Genomic DNA, 16,809 nt, shown 5'->3' on the forward strand with positions numbered 1-16,809 from the left:
TATCCGACTGCGCGGCGCTCGGCCAATCAGAGGGCGAGCGCCAGCGCGCGGGGGGAGGGGGGGGGAAGGGGGGGCTGGGGGCGCGTGATGCGGGGCGGGGGGCTGGCGCGTGCCTGCGCCCTTAAAGCGGCAGGGGCCGCGCGTGGTGCCTGCGGGCCGGGGCCCGGGAGCGCCCGCGCTGTGGGGCAGTGGCGGGACCGAGGCGGGCCCCGAGCGGGGGCCCAAGGGCCGGTGCCCGGGAGCGCCGGCGCGGCGCTGTGCGGACCGGAGCGGGCTGAGTGTTTGCGGGGGCCCGTGCTGAGGCCGGGCGGTGCTGCCCGGGAGGCCCCGGCGCGCCGTGCTGCGGCCCGGCCCCCGCCCGCCGCGGGGCTCGCTGGCTTGGCCGGTGCGCTCGAGGGCCCGCAACGCTGCGTGCTAGCCAGGTGGGCGATGCGGCCGTGGTTTTAAGAACCCCTCTAGATCATCCGCATTGGTGAGACTATCAGGAGTTGAAAGGTCAACTTAAAATGTGAGTGCTTACTGTTAAAAAAAAAAAAAGCCCTTCTCGCTGTTTCAGATCGAGCACCTCTGTGAAAATGCAGCTGTTCGCCTTTCCAGCATTGTTTCCTAGTCTAGATACAGACATGGTTTCGGCTTCACAGAAAAGAAATCCAACAAAACTTCGGTAACAGCCGGGCGCTGGGCACGGGGCAGTTAGCAAGCAGCAGGTGCTGTGTAGCCTGGTGCTGGGCTCAGTGCAACTTCAGCATCTGAAGCCACTTACAAGTTTTGGTAATCTTTCACTTGACAGGAAAAACCTGTCACCCTTGTGTCAGTGGATTCACTTGTTCCAAAAGAAAAGGTCGTTTTCCAGGTCTGCAATTTAGTCTTGGATTTTGGTAATTAACAGCTAGGGTTTATCATTACAATCCTTCCACAGGCAAAATTAGAATTTGGAAATGATGAGACCAATGTTAACAACTAATCAAGACATTAATGTTGGAGTAGTTCAGTTATTGTAGGAATAACTAAGGAATTGTTGGCTAAACAGGTGCCAATAGTGTAATTAAATAAAGAGATAATTTTCAACTGCATTCAAACAGGTAAGAAACTGCAGGAACATTGTAGAGTTAATTACACAAACAAGCAGATGCGATGGGCCAGAGGACATGCTCAGTGCAAAGTTCTTCCACTTTTTTTTTCTTTGCTTCCATTGATAATGAATTCACTTTGGGATAGAATAAGCCTTGTAGTTAAAGTATAATGGACATAAGAAATATATTCTAATGAAATTAATAGCTGCACAACAAAAGCTGCTATGAAATCCTCTGTACAACCCTGTACCAAGGCTAAGAACTTATATTTACTCAAAAATGTAGGTATAGTAATTAGGTCATGTATCCGTAGTCTGAAAGAAATAATTAATGAAATAACTGATCAGAGGAGGAGTCTGTTTCTTTAACTTTCTCTAACAAGGGGCCTGCTTATAATCTAGAGGGAGCAATTAAAAGAAACAAGCAGAAGAAACAGATGGTTGACAAGGACATAAATTAGCTCAGACCGCTAAGAACACTGCAAACTGGCAAGATCATCACATACCAGACAAAAGGTGAAAAGTACACCGTGAGGAAGACCTATGGCCTTCCTCCCAGAGACCCCTGCCCACAATTCTTGGAGGAATATGCGCAAGCGCAAAGGACTGATAAGCTAATTAACATACAAAGCTAGAGTAGGCGGGATTAGGTAATGACTATGTATAGGCATTAATTGAATATTCATTGTTTTATTGTATAAATATAAGATAATTAGTTACTTTAAACATGCACGTTAGGCGGAAGGATCCCCCGTGCATCCAGCGCTGCCAATAAAGGATACTCAGTCACTAAGAAATTTTGACTTAAAATTTAGTTCTTTAAATCAATCTGGCGACCCAGATGGGACACCTCTCTGCCGGGCTGTAGGACCCGCTGGGGATAGGACTCCCTAGGGTACCCCCGGGATTTCCCGGAGGAACTCCTTGACTCAAGGGATCACTGCGGCGGCAGACAAGGACCCCATTGCTGTAAGTGACAGTATTCTTTATTTTGGTTGGTTTGGTTGGTAGACCGGTCATTTGGAACTGCCCGTAAGTCAAAAGCTAAACTTCTGCAGGGTGATGAATACTTTTGTGGCTAGCACCTTAAGTATACGTTTGGTTGGCATTCAGTTGCCGTTTGGAGCCTGGCAAGTTCGCCTGTAGGGCTCGTTTGGTACAGTCTCGCCTGTTACGGTTGTCTGACTTATTGGGTGTGGAAATTTGACTCGGATTATCGTTATTGTGATTTTGGCTATATTCTTGGTAATCTTGCTTATTAGAGTTTTCTGACATACTGGATGTGGAATTTGATTATCGTTATTGTGATTTTGGCTATACTCTTGGTAATAATAGTGGCTTTTTGATGCTGCTGTAGAAAGGTACCTGCATGTTGCATTTTGTAAGTGTTAAGTGTATTCTGTTAGTGTGAAGTGGAAAATGGGAGGAAAACAAAGTGGTGGGATTTTAAGTAAAAGCCCTTTAGGATGTGTTTTAAGTCACTGGAAGGATATTGGAGGATCTGCTGGTGGGAGCGTGAATAAGAAAACATTGATAAAATATTGTAATCAACGGTGGCAGCTTTATAAGCTGCAATGTGGAGAAAAGTGGCCTTTTAATTTAAAATTATAAGGTTATTAATAATTGTTATACTCATTTATGCTGGAAATGTGAGAACATTTTTGTATTAAGTATATTGTAAATGTTGGTATGTGGTTATTGTCTTGAACATCCAAGGGGTGAAGGTGAACCTCTATATGTTATGAAGTGTATATGGTGTAAAGAGTTATTATATGTATGGTGGGGACAAGAAATTGAATGCCCTAACTGTAAGGTTTGGACGCCTTGGGATAAGAGAGAGCTGTAAGTGAAATTAGAGTGGTCTGTGGCTGGGATAGCGATTGAGGTAACAAAGTGGCAGAATAGTAAGGAAGAGTCCGTTGGGATGTGTTTTAAACCACTGGAAGGAAATGGGGGGGCAGCCTGGGGGAAGCGTGAATAAGAGAACTTTGGTTAAGTGCTGTAATCAGTGGTGGCCCCTGTATAAGTTGGGGGACGGAGAGACATGGCCCTTAAATGGGACACTGAATTATAATGTTCTATTACAGTTAATGTTATTCTTGAGGCGAGAGGAAAATGGGATGAAGTAATGTGTGCTGATATGTTTGTGTGACAGAAGGGGTGTGGGATTAACACCACCTGATCTTTGATTATGGCTCTAGAAAAGGATAGGGAAAAACAAACAAACAAACAAAAAACCAAAAACCTGAGACCTAAACTAAAAGGATGTTCTTGTTGAAATATTTGTATATAAAAAAAATAAAAATAAAAATAGAGAGAGCTCAGGTTGTGGTTCCTTCTGTGCAGCAACCAGAATGAAACACGTTGTAAGATAAAAACTTGTGCTAATGTATGTAAGATCTGAAGGGGGGGGGGGGGGGGGGGGAGAGTCAAAGACCCTGTGAAAGTGTTAAAGTATTGGGGTGAGTTTGTACAAACCCCCGTACCCCTCGAAGGTGCGACTGAGTCCTGCGGGACGCATGGCAGGGTGTTTGCTGTTTGCCTGCGAAGGCTGATATGTAAGAACGCAGACTTAAAGCAACAAGGAGCAGATTTGCGTTCAGGGTAAGAAAGAGTTGAAGCAGAAGTGCTGTTGCACAGGCAGGCTTGTGTAGCCTGCAGAGCAGGAACAGCATCTCCTGCTCCAATCCTTCTGCTGGTGGGGAGGAGGGGGTTGCTGTTGCTGACGATTGAGCAGAGGGACCTGACAGTGTCACCCCGATTGCTGCAGCATTTGCAGCACAACAGGACCGGTAACGGCCCCTCTAGGGCAGGCAGTGGGTCTGAGGAGAATAAAGGTGAATCTCTGATGGGGAAATTTAGATGTTTGAAAGTTGGTTGTGAATAGGACTGGATAAAGGTTCGAGTTGATTGTTACTAAGGTAATTGTGATGTAGAAAAGTTGGTGAATACAAAACCAACTTGTTTGGTGTTAAACTTCAGTGAAAAGAATTTGTTACAGTTGTGGGAGCTGCTGGCCACCAGGAAAATATCCTGAAACCTTTAAAGTACAAACTAAGAAAACAAATAAGAATGCCAAATTCACCAAAATCTTTGTTGGGATGAGATTTATTAGAACATCTAGACGTTTAAAGAAGGGGAAATGAAACCAAAAGTTAAAAATGATCAATTAATTAAAATGTTGAGCTTATCTTTAATTCAACAGAAAAGTGGAAGAGAGGACCTCCCTGAAGTAAAAGAAATCTTTAACCAGGTATATCTGGAAGTAAATTCCAGGTAAGGGGAAAAATGCTTTCCCTGTTACAGTAGAAATGATAAACGGGAGGCCTGCCTAGTTCAGGTAAAACAATATCCCTTGGTCAGCAAGGCTGTGGGGAATATTGCATAAAAACTAAAATAAAATACACTCTGTAGTAGTTCTACTAATGTAAATCTGTGTGTTTTACCATGACAGTGACTTGTTATGGGATGCCACATGAAACTCTGCATTGACAACAAAGTACAAGGAATAAGGTTGGTCAGGTGCCTCCTGCCAGAATCAAGGGCAAGACTGGGTTGGCCTCGGTGTTTGCCACCAAGAAGGATCTTGAGCTCTGCTGCTGCCTGCAACCCAGTAGGCGTTGAGCGGTGGGAACATATGCCATGCCAGACCTTGATGTGAGGAATGGCCCCCTCTGTTATAAGAGGGTCGTCCAGGAAGGAAGAACATAAGATGGCCCATTGAGGAAATTGGAAACCGCCTGGCCGACCATGAAGCCATACAAGTAGCAGAGGAGGTAGGAAAGGAGGAATTATCCTTAATACCAGACGGTAAAATCCAAACTGTAAGTACAGATCAGGAGCCAAATTATTCTAAAGAAAACTTAAAGGTAATTCAGGACATGAATGATAAAATAAATAAGTGGACTTATTTGAGGGATGGTCGTATAGTGGTACCATCCAATTTAATATGGACCACAGCCGTAACAGAACATAATGAGATGCACTGGGGAGCTGATAATTTATATAAAAGTCTAAATCAGAAATTGATAGGGCAGAACTTGTATACTGTAATAAAACAGGTGACTCAGCAATGTGAAATGTGTTTGAAAATTAGCCAGGGCAACAGTGGCAAGTTGATTTTTCCAGACTCCCAAGAATTGGGGGGTACCGATATTTATTAAATGAATGGACACCCCAACGTATCATACAGTATTGTGGACCTGCAACTTGGAATCCTAATGAACTCATTAGCGGTGCTCAAGAACCTATCTACAATCTGAATCATATCATTCGTCTACAGGCTGTCTTGGAAATTATTACTAATCAAACAGCTAAAGCTTTTGATGTGAAATGCAATTTATCAACACAGGATGGTTCTCGATTACCTGCTAGCCAAAGAAAGAGGTGTTTGTGGTAAAGTAAATGTCTCCAATTGTTGTTTGAAAAGTGATGACAATGGTGAGGTAGTTAAACAAACCACATCAGAGACAGGGAATTTAGCCCATGTTCCCGTCTGAACTTGGAAAGACGAATATTGACTTGTTTTCCTGGCTTCTCGGGAGCCCCTGGGTAAAACGAATCCTATTTTATTTGTTATGTGGATTAGCCACCTTATTGTTTTTGCCATGTGTTGTTCCATGTTTATAAGATTAATTCAACACGTTATAACTAACATGCAATTTGCTATTATGGTTTCACCCAATGGCGTTAAACAAATGCAAGTAGTATGACAAAATGTACACACAAAATAACATTTTAATAGCCAACAAGAATTTGGAAACAATTGACTCTTAACAATTCAGATAACAATGTAGGCTGAGTAAGAATAAAAATAGAATAGCAGCAAAAACAACCACCAGGAACGCAAAGACGAGGATATGGTAACGCCTTTTATACTTTTCCACCTCCGCCATAAGTTCTTGACGTGAGACAACAGAAAAACGCACCCTCTGCCTAAACAACAACAGGAAGAAAAAAGTTTTGATATTCTTTCTAATGAACCATATAGGTTAAACGTTTTGGGAACACTCACCTTACAGAATGTTCAGAGGGGGAAATGTACACTCTAGACCCTTCTTCTCTGGCAGGTGACGTGGTGGTCTGGTGGTGAGAAAACCTTACATTGAAAACAGGGACCTATTGTTTGACCATAGTGCCATAAATGTTACCATTAACAGACTTACCAGAGCGGTAAGCTCGGGAAATGGGTTTGGGACTTCATCTGGGCACGCAGTAGCCATTGTTGATCACACGAATGATCCATGTATACCTTTGAACATGCGCATGCGTGATTTTAAAGCCCCACGGAATGTGTTGGAAAAATCTGGAAAGACCGCGCATGCGAAATCCCTATAGTCTAGCCATGACAGTGACGCATGTAAAAAAAAAAAAAAAGGGAACGTGTTAAGAAAATACAGTGTTTATAGTTCATTTAAATAATATTTTTATTACTTAAGTGAAACATATAGCTATAAGTGTTATTTTTAGGTTTTGTTTTTGTAGGTTATTATTATATGTATTACCCAACCCTTTGGATTTATTTTGAAAACTGTGTGTTTGATGCAAAGTAACTTCAATGAACCATTTGACAATCAGTAAACAACAAATAACAATTTATTAACAAACATGAACTAGAAATTGAATAGCAGAATAACAGTCCAGCAAAGTCTCATGTAACGTGAAAACAGACTTCTTCAGTCGTGAATCCAGTATTTCTCTTCACGAAGTGACGAAGATGAACAGAAAAGAACAAGCCGCTTGTATCCACTATTCAAGAGTAAAGAAAACTCCTGAGAAGTCATGGGCCGTCACTCCGGCAGGACCCACAGGACTACGATTCTTCAGGTCATAATTATAGTCGGATGTTTGCCAAATTTGTACTTAACTCTGTGGAATAAGAATGTACATTTATCCCTGGTACAAGGCATATCTCAGGCTCTGAATAAAACTGATTGCTGGATATGTACACCTATGCCTGAATATGGAGGAAAGGGTATATCATTGATTGGAATTCCATTACCTAGGAATAAATCTTAGGAAAGACTGTGGGAAAATACCTCTTGGAGTATTGAAAATGATGAAATTTTGAAATTAGAGATAAATAGTCCTAAGGTGCAAGAGTCATACTATATGTGTGTTCAGAGATGTAATCCACCCAAAGGATTGGGAAAGATGGACTGTAACCCTGTGACCTATGTAGGAAATCAAACTTCTTGTAATACAACTTTAAATATTGGTACCTCGATTTCTGTTAACTCCACAGCTTGGCCAGTACCAGAAGGAAGAGGATGGTACTGGCTGTGTAATGATACAGCCCCGAAAGATATTACCAAAAAAATGGATGGGAACATGTACCTTAGGAGCAGAAGTTCCTAATATGACGTTACATGATTCTTTGTCAAAAGGATACCTGAGAAATCATATCCGGAGAATTAGATGAGAAATAAAAAATCCTTTAATAGAAAAGCCAAGTGCTTTTCATAGTTTTGCCCGATGGTTTATCCCATGGCTAGGAGTAAGTGAACTGTAAAAAAACCCTACAGTCAATATATCAGCAATGATAGAAAACTTGGAAAACAAAACAATCGATGCTATAAAGACACAGCAAATAGAAATATCTAGCTTGTCACAAGTGGTATTACAAAACAGAATGGCTTTGGATTTATTATTGGCTGCTCAAGGAGGAGTATTTACAATTATTAATACCAGTTGTTGTATATACATAGATCAGAGTGGAAGAGTTTCCACTGATTTAGAAGAATTTTGGAAACAGACCAAAGAATTACACGAGATTACAAAAGATGATCTTTCTTGGGGATTTGAGGAATGTGGGAACAAGTTGACTTCTTGGTTACCTAACCTTCAATGGCTGAAGCAGATTTTTGTTGTAATAATCATTTTTTATAATATTTGGAATATTTGTATGTATATTATGTAGATGCATGCTTTGGTGTTTGAATGCAAGTAGATACATATGATGCAAAGGAATTTGCATGTACCTAGAAAAGGGGGGAATGATACTGAATGAATTCACTTTAGGCTAGAATAAGCCTTGTAGTTAAAGTATAATGAACATAAGAAATATATTCTAATGAAATTAATAGCTGCACAACAAAAGCTGCTATGAAATCCTCTGTACAACCCTGTACCAAGGCTAAGAACTTATATTTACTCAAAAATGTAGGTATAGTAATTAGGTCATGTATCCGTAGTCTGAAAGAAATAATTAATGAAATAACTGATCAGAGGAGGAGTCTGTTTCTTTAACTTTCTCTAACAAGGGGCCTGCTTATAATCTAGAGGGAGCAATTAAAAGAAACAAGCAGAAGAAACAGATGGTTGACAAGGACATAAATTAGCTCAGACCGCTAAGAACACTGCAAACTGGCAAGATCATCACATACCAGACAAAAGGTGAAAAGTACACCGTGAGGAAGACCTATGGCCTTCCTCCCAGAGACCCCTGCCCACAATTCTTGGAGGAATATGCGCAAGCGCAAAGGACTGATAAGCTAATTAACATACAAAGCTAGAGTAGGCGGGATTAGGTAATGACTATGTATAGGCATTAATTGAATATTCATTGTTTTATTGTATAAATATAAGATAATTAGTTACTTTAAACATGCACGTTAGGCGGAAGGATCCCCCGTGCATCCAGCGCTGCCAATAAAGGATACTCAGTCACTAAGAAATTTTGACTTCGTTCTTTAAATCACCATCCCTTTCCGTGTTTCCCCAAACCAGTCTTTTATTCTAACAACAGCAAGTGAACAGCCTCCTCCTGTTTCCATGGATTCTTATTTTGGGACAACTTTATTCATGGCAGTGGCTACACGTAATTCTCAGTCCTCCAAAGAAGAGCATAATGAACTCTGAAAGAAGGATTTATTGGAAGGTATTCCTACTCGATGCTTTTGTTCTGGTTGCTGGTTCATAGCTGTCGATTATTCTTTTAAGCTTTTTCTGTCAGTCTCCATTTGGTTAAAAGCCATTTCTCCTTTCCATCCAGAAGATGTTTGAAGTACGTATTCCAAACTTTGTCTCCTGCAAAGAGGAGGTTTTGCCTGAGTATGTGATGTAGCTGCACTCTGCAGCCCTGTTCAGACTATTTGTTGTAGTACTGCATCTTCAGTGGTATGTGTAGTTTGTCCCTCTGAAGTAGTTGCTATCTATCTGCAAATGCAGTTCTCATAAATGTGCAAACCCTGAATGAAATTAAAATTAGGATGGTCTTGTAAAAGTAGATTTGGTTTCTTCTGGAACAATTATTAAAGCCTTCAAAAAGGCCAGAGTGCTGGAAGTCCCTGGCTGTCTTCCTCCACTGATGTGTATCGAAGTAAACACACATTTAAATTGTCTTGTGCCCCTCTCCAAAGACATTAGTCTGCCGTGATCAATGAGGGGGTTTTGCTGACTTCTCTAACCTCTTGTAGCATGGTGGTAGTCTTTAGGACTCTGGATAAGGCACAGTCTGTGGAGTCATTTTGCCATCAGGTGCTCCTACCCTGCAGACAGCTGCAAAAACGTATTTGCTGACTCACCCTGGCTTGATTTAAACAGCCAGCCTAGCACACAAGAGCTTGGAGAACCAACACTGGGAGAAAGGATTGTGGCAGAGCTGCCAAACAGATGCACTGGACACTGGAGAGAAGGGCTGTGCTGAGGTTGTAACTGGCATTAGCGTGTCTCCGTCTCCTGCCCTTGGGTGGGTATTAATAGAAGCTGCTGTCACTTGGGGAGATGCCAGCCATTCACAGCCTAATTTGAGAGACAAGACTTAGTTTTGTCAATGACTTTTTCTGGAGGGGGAGGAAGAACTTTGATCGTTGCTAAGTGGAGTCCTAGTACTAAACAGCTAATGTTCTTAATTAATTTGTCTCAGGAGGCATGTTAAGAACTATACATGTGGTGCAGTGTCTTGTATGGAAATTGCCCTGTGAAATCAGGGAGAGGAGTAAAAATTCCCTTCCGTATTTGTGTGGTAGAAATGGTGTCATTAAAGAGGGAGCTAAAGTTGGTCTAGCAAACTACCAGTACCTGAAAATGTTTAAACTTGACTTAAAATGTAGGAAAAGGAGTTGAAGGTATGTAGTGCATGGGCAGAGATCTGCTTATTTGCACGCTTAAAATGCATCAGTGGCTTCCTGGAACGGCAGACAGCAAATACAGGTGTTAGGATAAAGAGGTCACCGAGACCATTGTAAATGTAGTTAGGCACTCGGTTTAAAGTCTTTGAAAAGATTGGTGGCAACAAGACTAGACTGAACAATTCACAGATTTTTTTCTGCCAGTATCTGAACCAACTGAGGGATGGAACTTGTTCTCTTTAGTGGAGCAGTCTTCATGTTTGATGTTAGTATGAATGTTCGCGTTAGGAAGGCTGAAAGGCACACTGGGCAAAAGACGGAAACCAAAGTTGCTGCTGCCAAGTTTGGCCTGCAGCCAGGGCTCCAATTAAAAACATAAAGCCCACACTTTTACCTTGCCTTGCATGTCCAAATAAAGTCTTTGGTAGGTGGGAAATAAAAAGTTCTAATTTGTACAGACCAACACAAGGTCTGTGTCCTAGAAAATTAAAATATTAAACAATTCCAGGAATTTGCTCTGGGGATTTTCATTTTCAGAATGCTTAGAAAATCAGTTCCAGACTGGCTTCCCTGAGCCTGTGTATGCATACACACACATTTTACAATAAATAAATTAAAAATACTGTGGAGTCCTCACCCTTTCCCTTGCTGGGAGAGACAGATGACAGACGCTGAATGCAGACCATTGCTGTCACACTCCCTTCTCCTGGTTGCCAGGTCGCTCTCACCCAGTGCAGTGGAATTCACTTAAGTGCCACCCTGATGGATTGCCAGGGAAGAGGTACTGTGCTGTGAGTTTCAGCGATTCCACAGATCAATTGGCACACCTTCACTGAGAAAGTCAGCCTAAAACGTGTGCATCCAAGCCTGGCTGCAGCGTTGTTTGCTAGCAAGCTTTCCTTCACCAGGACTTTATGCATACTGAATTAAGAAAAAAAAATTACTGACGGAGGAAGCAATGTGTGCATGTGGGAAGCATACGAAAAGGCTGGAAGATAACCTTTGGATAATGGAAGTCTGAAATGCTTCTAAGATCTATTCAAGGAGAGTTGTCCCAGAAACAAAATGAAGCATTTGGGAAGGGAAAAGGACGTGTTTGGTTTTTTTAATTCTTCTACATTGATGTAGTAGATAAATCGTGGAATTGGATGAAGTTCTACTGAAAGTATAGCAGGAGAAAAACCAGTGCATGGGGGTGAAAGCCAGGATGTTATCATGAGATAGACGTCATAACCGACGATCGAGGACAGCAAGGGGTTAACAGTGTCTTCTCCATAGTCATATACTAACTAGCTTTAAGCGAGTGCTAACCTGGATCACCAAAAAAAGATTTTCTGTAAGCAAATGACAGTCACTATTTAACATCAAATCGCAAGTTCAGAAGCAGCCCAGGCACGTCTGTCCTGGTTTCGGCTGGGATAATTTTCTTCTTGGTGGCTGGTGCAGTGCTGTGTTTTGGATTTAGGAGCAGTGTTGATAACACACTGATGTTTTCAGTTGTTGCTGGGCAGTGTTTGTACTGGGTTGGGGACTTTTTGGTTTCTCAGGCCTTGCTGGCCGGAGGCGACACAGCCAGGACAGCTGACCTGACTAGCCAAAGGGCTATTCCACACTATAGGACATCATGCTCAGTATGTGAACTGGGGAGGGGGGAGGGGGAGGTGGCCGGGGCTGGAGATCATTGCTTGGGGACTGGCTGGGCATTAGTCAGCGGGTGGTAAGCAGCTGTGTTCTGCATCACTTGGTTTCTTTTCTCCCTTCCCTTTGGATTTCAGTTATCAAATTGTGCTTACCTTAACCCCCAGTTCTTAAGAATTCCTTTCAGGTTCTCCTCCCCCATCCCTCTAGGTGAGGGGCAATTGAGCGAGTGGCTACGTGACGCTTAGTTACCAGCTGGGGTTAAACCACGACAACATCCCATCCCTTCATGGATATCTTGGGGGAGCATGCCGGGAAGAAAACGATGAGCTGATAATGTTAAAGGGGGTTAGAATACAGAGTGGCGTAAAAATGCAACTGAGCCTCTTCTGTTCATAGGCCAGAGGATGGAGGAGTTGCCCTCGTGGCTGTGGCCGGCTGTCTAAAGTACCACTGTGCAGTTTAAACACGTGTTTATACAATTATTTAGAAATTAGCAGAATAATCAAATACTAAATGCAAAATGAATTAAACTAGTAATAGCAAGCTAAAAGAAAAGTTCTGTAAACCACATTTTTTCAAAAAGATGGTTGTGGGATAAAGATAAGCTCTATATTCTTCCCACTATACAAAGGTCACATACAATTTATACTTTACAACAGATTTTATTTTCTGCATACAAGATGTATGTGCTTTACTGACCTTAACATTACATATGTTTTCAAAGGCAAATACAAACTAGAAAAAAACCCTACTAGACCTTTCTGTTACTTCTCAGAAGGAGCAATATAAATATAAAGATAAAGCAAAGATGTTTTAACTCTTAATTAAGGAAGGGAACACAGCCTAATAGTTATAACATGAACCTAAGAGTTGAGGGAACAGAGGTGTCACAGTATGATCTTCTGCAAGTCACCTTGAGGCTTAAGAATACTTGATGAAAATAGTTCTGCATATTGGACACTTGGCTGTTACATGCAGTCGGGAAGTGAGATTTTTTTAGAATTTCACGAACTTTGGTTCATTCAGCAGCTACTGCCAGTGAAACGCATTATTAGGCAACAGAGAACTGTCCTTGCAGACATAATGTGACCATACTACATCAGGAAGATTGTTAACTCAGGGTAAAATCATCACATTAAAAACATCCGGCTTGAATAATGAGCAATGTATAGCTGTATTTCCTAATTGCAAACCAATCCACAAACTGTATCTCAGTTAGAAACCCTGTGTTAAATCCCCATGGCTCTGAACTGGTAATTAGGTACTTTGGCAGCACTGCTGTTCCCTTTGAGGGATAGCTCCACGAATGCACTACCCTCTGCCATTAGCCCTTCACATTTTCCCCACCACCACAAAGGCAGGTGCATTTGCCTTGTACTTACCCACTTCACTGCAGCTGCAGGTTAAGCAAAGATGATGACGTGCTCCCTTTTGCAACAAAGGGACTGTTAGCTTCTACTATGCAAAGTGTTCTGGGCATACTTACAAGAGGTTTTAGTGACAGCAGCTAAAGTAAGTATCCTTGTGGAACTACCCACTTTTCCTGCTTATGTAAAGATACTAAAGTCATCTGGAAAATACTGTTCTTACTGTGGGACAAATTACTCAGCTCCCATTTCGTTGTAAATTTTGCTGACTGTGATATATTCCAGAATGCAAGCTACAGTGGGTCTTAGATAGAAATCAGTATGCAGGGCAAATTAACCAAAGCCTGGACAGCTATAATAAACAAGAAACCTTACATAAATTTGCTGACTGAGCAGCACCTTGCCAAATAAAACTGGCAACCATTCAACCTGCTACTGTTGTTCTGAAGAAACTTCTTACAGGTTGGCTTTTTTTTTTTTAAGAATGGATTTTTATTGACTTTCCAGATGACATTACTAATCCACGTAAACAGGATTTTTACTTTGCACATAATAGAAAGTGTAAACAGAAATCTAAGCATCAGTATATGCTCACTTCTTCAACGGTGACCCAGCACTCACATTCTAAAAAATTAAAGTCCTGTCATTCTCAATTTGCACTTCCATTCTGAACCATTTGTAGATACTCCTTGTATAGCTTTTCTTGGGTTTCATAAAGTTTCTTTAGCTTCTTAACTTGTCCTTTGCTGAGTTCTTTGCCTTCTGTATCATGGGTGGGAAATCCCTGAAATATTTAAAAAAAAACCAAAAAAACAACACAAGAGAATATTTAAGACAAATTCTTGGACTGCTTTTGCTCCTTATGGAATCGTGTTTTAAGAAGGTAGGGGGATAATGTCATCATGACAAGCTGTCAACGTGGGGTACATTTTGGCTAAGTTTAGTCACCTAGAAGTTTGACAACTAACTCTCACTATTTGTGTGTGTTCCCTTCCTAGTTAATGACAGGGCAAAGGGTGTGTTTATTTTCTGTCCTGGACTCGGTAAGGGGAGGTTAGACAACTAACTTCTAGATGGTTATAACTGTAAGAATAATGAATAATCCCTGAGCGGATGGTTAAGAGACGACTTCTAATCACACCAGCATACAGAACCCAAGGCTTAAAGCAAAGTCAGTATCAGATTTGTGTTCTCAATGGAGAAAGTATGATGAGTTGTTATGGACATTCTCCTTGGCTTGCAGGGGTATTTTCCAGTATTTACACTCTCCATTCTTACTTGCCCCCAGGGCCTGAATTTGCATGGGTGATGAGAACAGGGAGAAACAGGATCCATGTCCTGGATCAAGTGCTGAACACACACTGCTTTGTGTTTTCTAGGTAACACCTGTTACCGCCGAGGGGAGCAATCAAGAGCAAAGTTATCCATACAGCCCCTTCAGAGATCCTTTGCCAGGAGAGAGCAAAACAGTGGGCAGAACCAAAAGGAAGCACAGGACCTCTCTGAAAAACATCAGTTCTAGCAGAGTTGGGGAGTTTGTACTTGCAAGTGAATTCCTTGCCTTGCCACAGGGTAATAAATCTGTGAACAAACATCATACATGTTCCTACCCACAATTTCTACAGGGAATTTTGCTCTGCAACGAGAGGGGCTAAAGGAGACTGACGTACAATGAAAAGACCCTTGAAATGATGGCTAACAATTACAGAACCTTGCTCCCCAATGCAAGATGTATGCAATAAAATTAATATATCACCATTTCTTTCTCTTCTTCCCTCCTCTTGTTACATAAATAGCACTGCCCTGGAGGTTCTGGAACAAGATCAGCTATGTACATAGACAATTGAGTAAGTGTAACTGGGGAAGGAAAACCACTCCCTATTTAAAGAAGTCTCTTACGTTTTCATCAAACATGGAATATTTGTCGTGTTCCGATTTAAACATTTCATGTGGTGGGATCTTCATTTTTGCCAGTTTTGCTGCCTGTAATATAAAATGTGCATTAACATCACAGTTAATTACTGACAACCTGTCACATATGCAAAAGGAAAAGTAGACTATAATTTGCAAATCAAGGAACATTTAATTTACAATTGTTTCTCATGTGAAAAGAAACTGAGTGAGGAACAACTCAGTAAGTCTTAGCTGTGCTAAGCAGGGAAAAAAACCCCAAACGATAGAGGTATTGCAGGAACTCAAAATAATTCACTTATATACTCCAAAAACTACATCTGATTTTTGCTGATTTGGTTCCTTAGTGCTTTAGGTGTAAACACAAAGTGAATAGTTGCTATGAGTAAAGAACATTCAGCAATTAACTCACTGCAAAGGGAACCACCTTTATCAGGAGTTTCCTGCTGACAAGCACAAGTTTCTGTGCAGGTCACAGCAGGATCAGGATGCAAGTAACTGTACTGAAAATAAACTGAACTGTCACTTATCTGTGAACAGGCACATCTCAGAATCCTTTCCAAGTGATTTATGCCCAATGCAAGGGAATCACCTTTTCGAAAGAATGCAAAAAGCTGCTTGGAATTTGTGGATGATAAACGCTATTTATCTAGTTTTCTCTCTGTACGTGGTGCTCTCTAAAAGTCAGCTTCCTCTTTCAACGCAGGAACGTATTTCCTGTACTGTTAGAGTCATCAGCATGGCAAACTCTTTTTCTTCTTATGAGTTCATCTCCTCTGGCTGTCTACTCCTCATCCAAAGGCTGAAACCATTTGAGCTATCTTAATTCCAATTGCAGAGATAAAATGTGTTTTTAAAAATCACTACATTGCAGAGCTCAATCATAGGGAACAGGTGGATTCTTAAAGAGAAAAAACTCCATGTTTTCCACACATGCCTACTATATCTGAAAGGGAAGAAAATAAGCTTCTTTTAACAGGTATGTAAGATACTGCTTTGGCAATTGAAGTAATACTGTCTGTAGACTGAAATAAGTGCTACAAGTTTTTCTAAGAAGCTTTTGCAACCTTTAGTTGTGTTTTCAAAGACAGCTTCTCTGTAATAGGAGCTGAAAATTCAAATCTGAACTGCAAGCCAAAGTCATTCTGAGCAGGAAACTGTAGACAAAAAAAAGAGGCCCAGTTAAGGCTGGGCAGAGAGCCTGTGTTCTAATGTAATCTTTCCTGCATGTGACTATTGCTGCTAACGCTCTTCTTCAAGACCAGATTAAAAGGATCTGAACACTTACTTCCTGCTGTTGTTTTTTCCTGGCCGCTTCTTCTTTCTTCCTTTTTTTCTCTTCTTCAATCTATGAAAGGCAATGTTAATGAGTAAAAGGTAATGAACTATTTAATTTGATTGTTTTCTACAAATCTTTCCTGCATGCTTCCCTGGATATCAAATTACATACAGAACTGGCAGCATAACCTGCAGCAAACCACCATGCCTTATAATTAGGATAGTCTGATACTTCCCACTGTATGACTTTGATTTAATTTGCTTTCATTCACAGTTACACCAGTTTTAACTGAACAGAATCCATTTTGCATGCAAAGTGTATAGCTATAAAAGAATACTTACAAAGCCTGCAAAAGAAATGGTCCTGCCATTTCACAGAGAAAAATGTTTTGCAAATGACTTTAAAAAAAGACTGTATTTCACTGATATTTTAAGCTCTAGCCTCAAACTGTGAAGCCATTAGTTTCTC

General features: G+C 41.2%; 1 protein-coding gene and 1 long non-coding RNA gene across 4 annotated transcripts in view; one reads left to right on the plus strand and one right to left on the minus strand.

Annotated features, from left to right (window-relative positions):
- The first annotated feature begins 33 nt into the window (after positions 1 to 33).
- LOC308070996 lies at positions 34 to 12,685 on the plus strand. The gene is made up of 2 exons (XR_013930962.1): positions 34 to 508; positions 4,527 to 12,685. It is a non-coding gene; the product is annotated as an uncharacterized lncRNA (long non-coding RNA).
- The window catches only part of CARS1 (cysteinyl-tRNA synthetase 1), a 40,635-nt gene continuing 30,473 nt past the window's right edge, over positions 6,648 to 16,809 (minus strand). For 2 of the 3 annotated variants that reach the window (XM_080405777.1, XM_080405776.1), the window contains 3 exons: positions 16,351 to 16,410; positions 15,051 to 15,134; positions 6,648 to 13,935 (listed from right to left, as the gene is read on the minus strand). In XM_080405777.1, coding sequence (XP_080261903.1) covers positions 13,801 to 13,935; positions 15,051 to 15,134; positions 16,351 to 16,410 — 279 coding nt within the window. In that variant the 3' untranslated portion in view covers positions 6,648 to 13,800. The remainder of the gene's footprint in view (positions 13,936 to 15,050; positions 15,135 to 16,350; positions 16,411 to 16,809) is intronic. The other variant, XR_013930944.1, reaches the window with a different exon arrangement.

Source organism: Falco punctatus (genome assembly GCF_963210335.1).
Source record: "Falco punctatus genome assembly, chromosome: 10".
Taxonomy (NCBI): Eukaryota; Metazoa; Chordata; class Aves; order Falconiformes; family Falconidae; genus Falco; species Falco punctatus.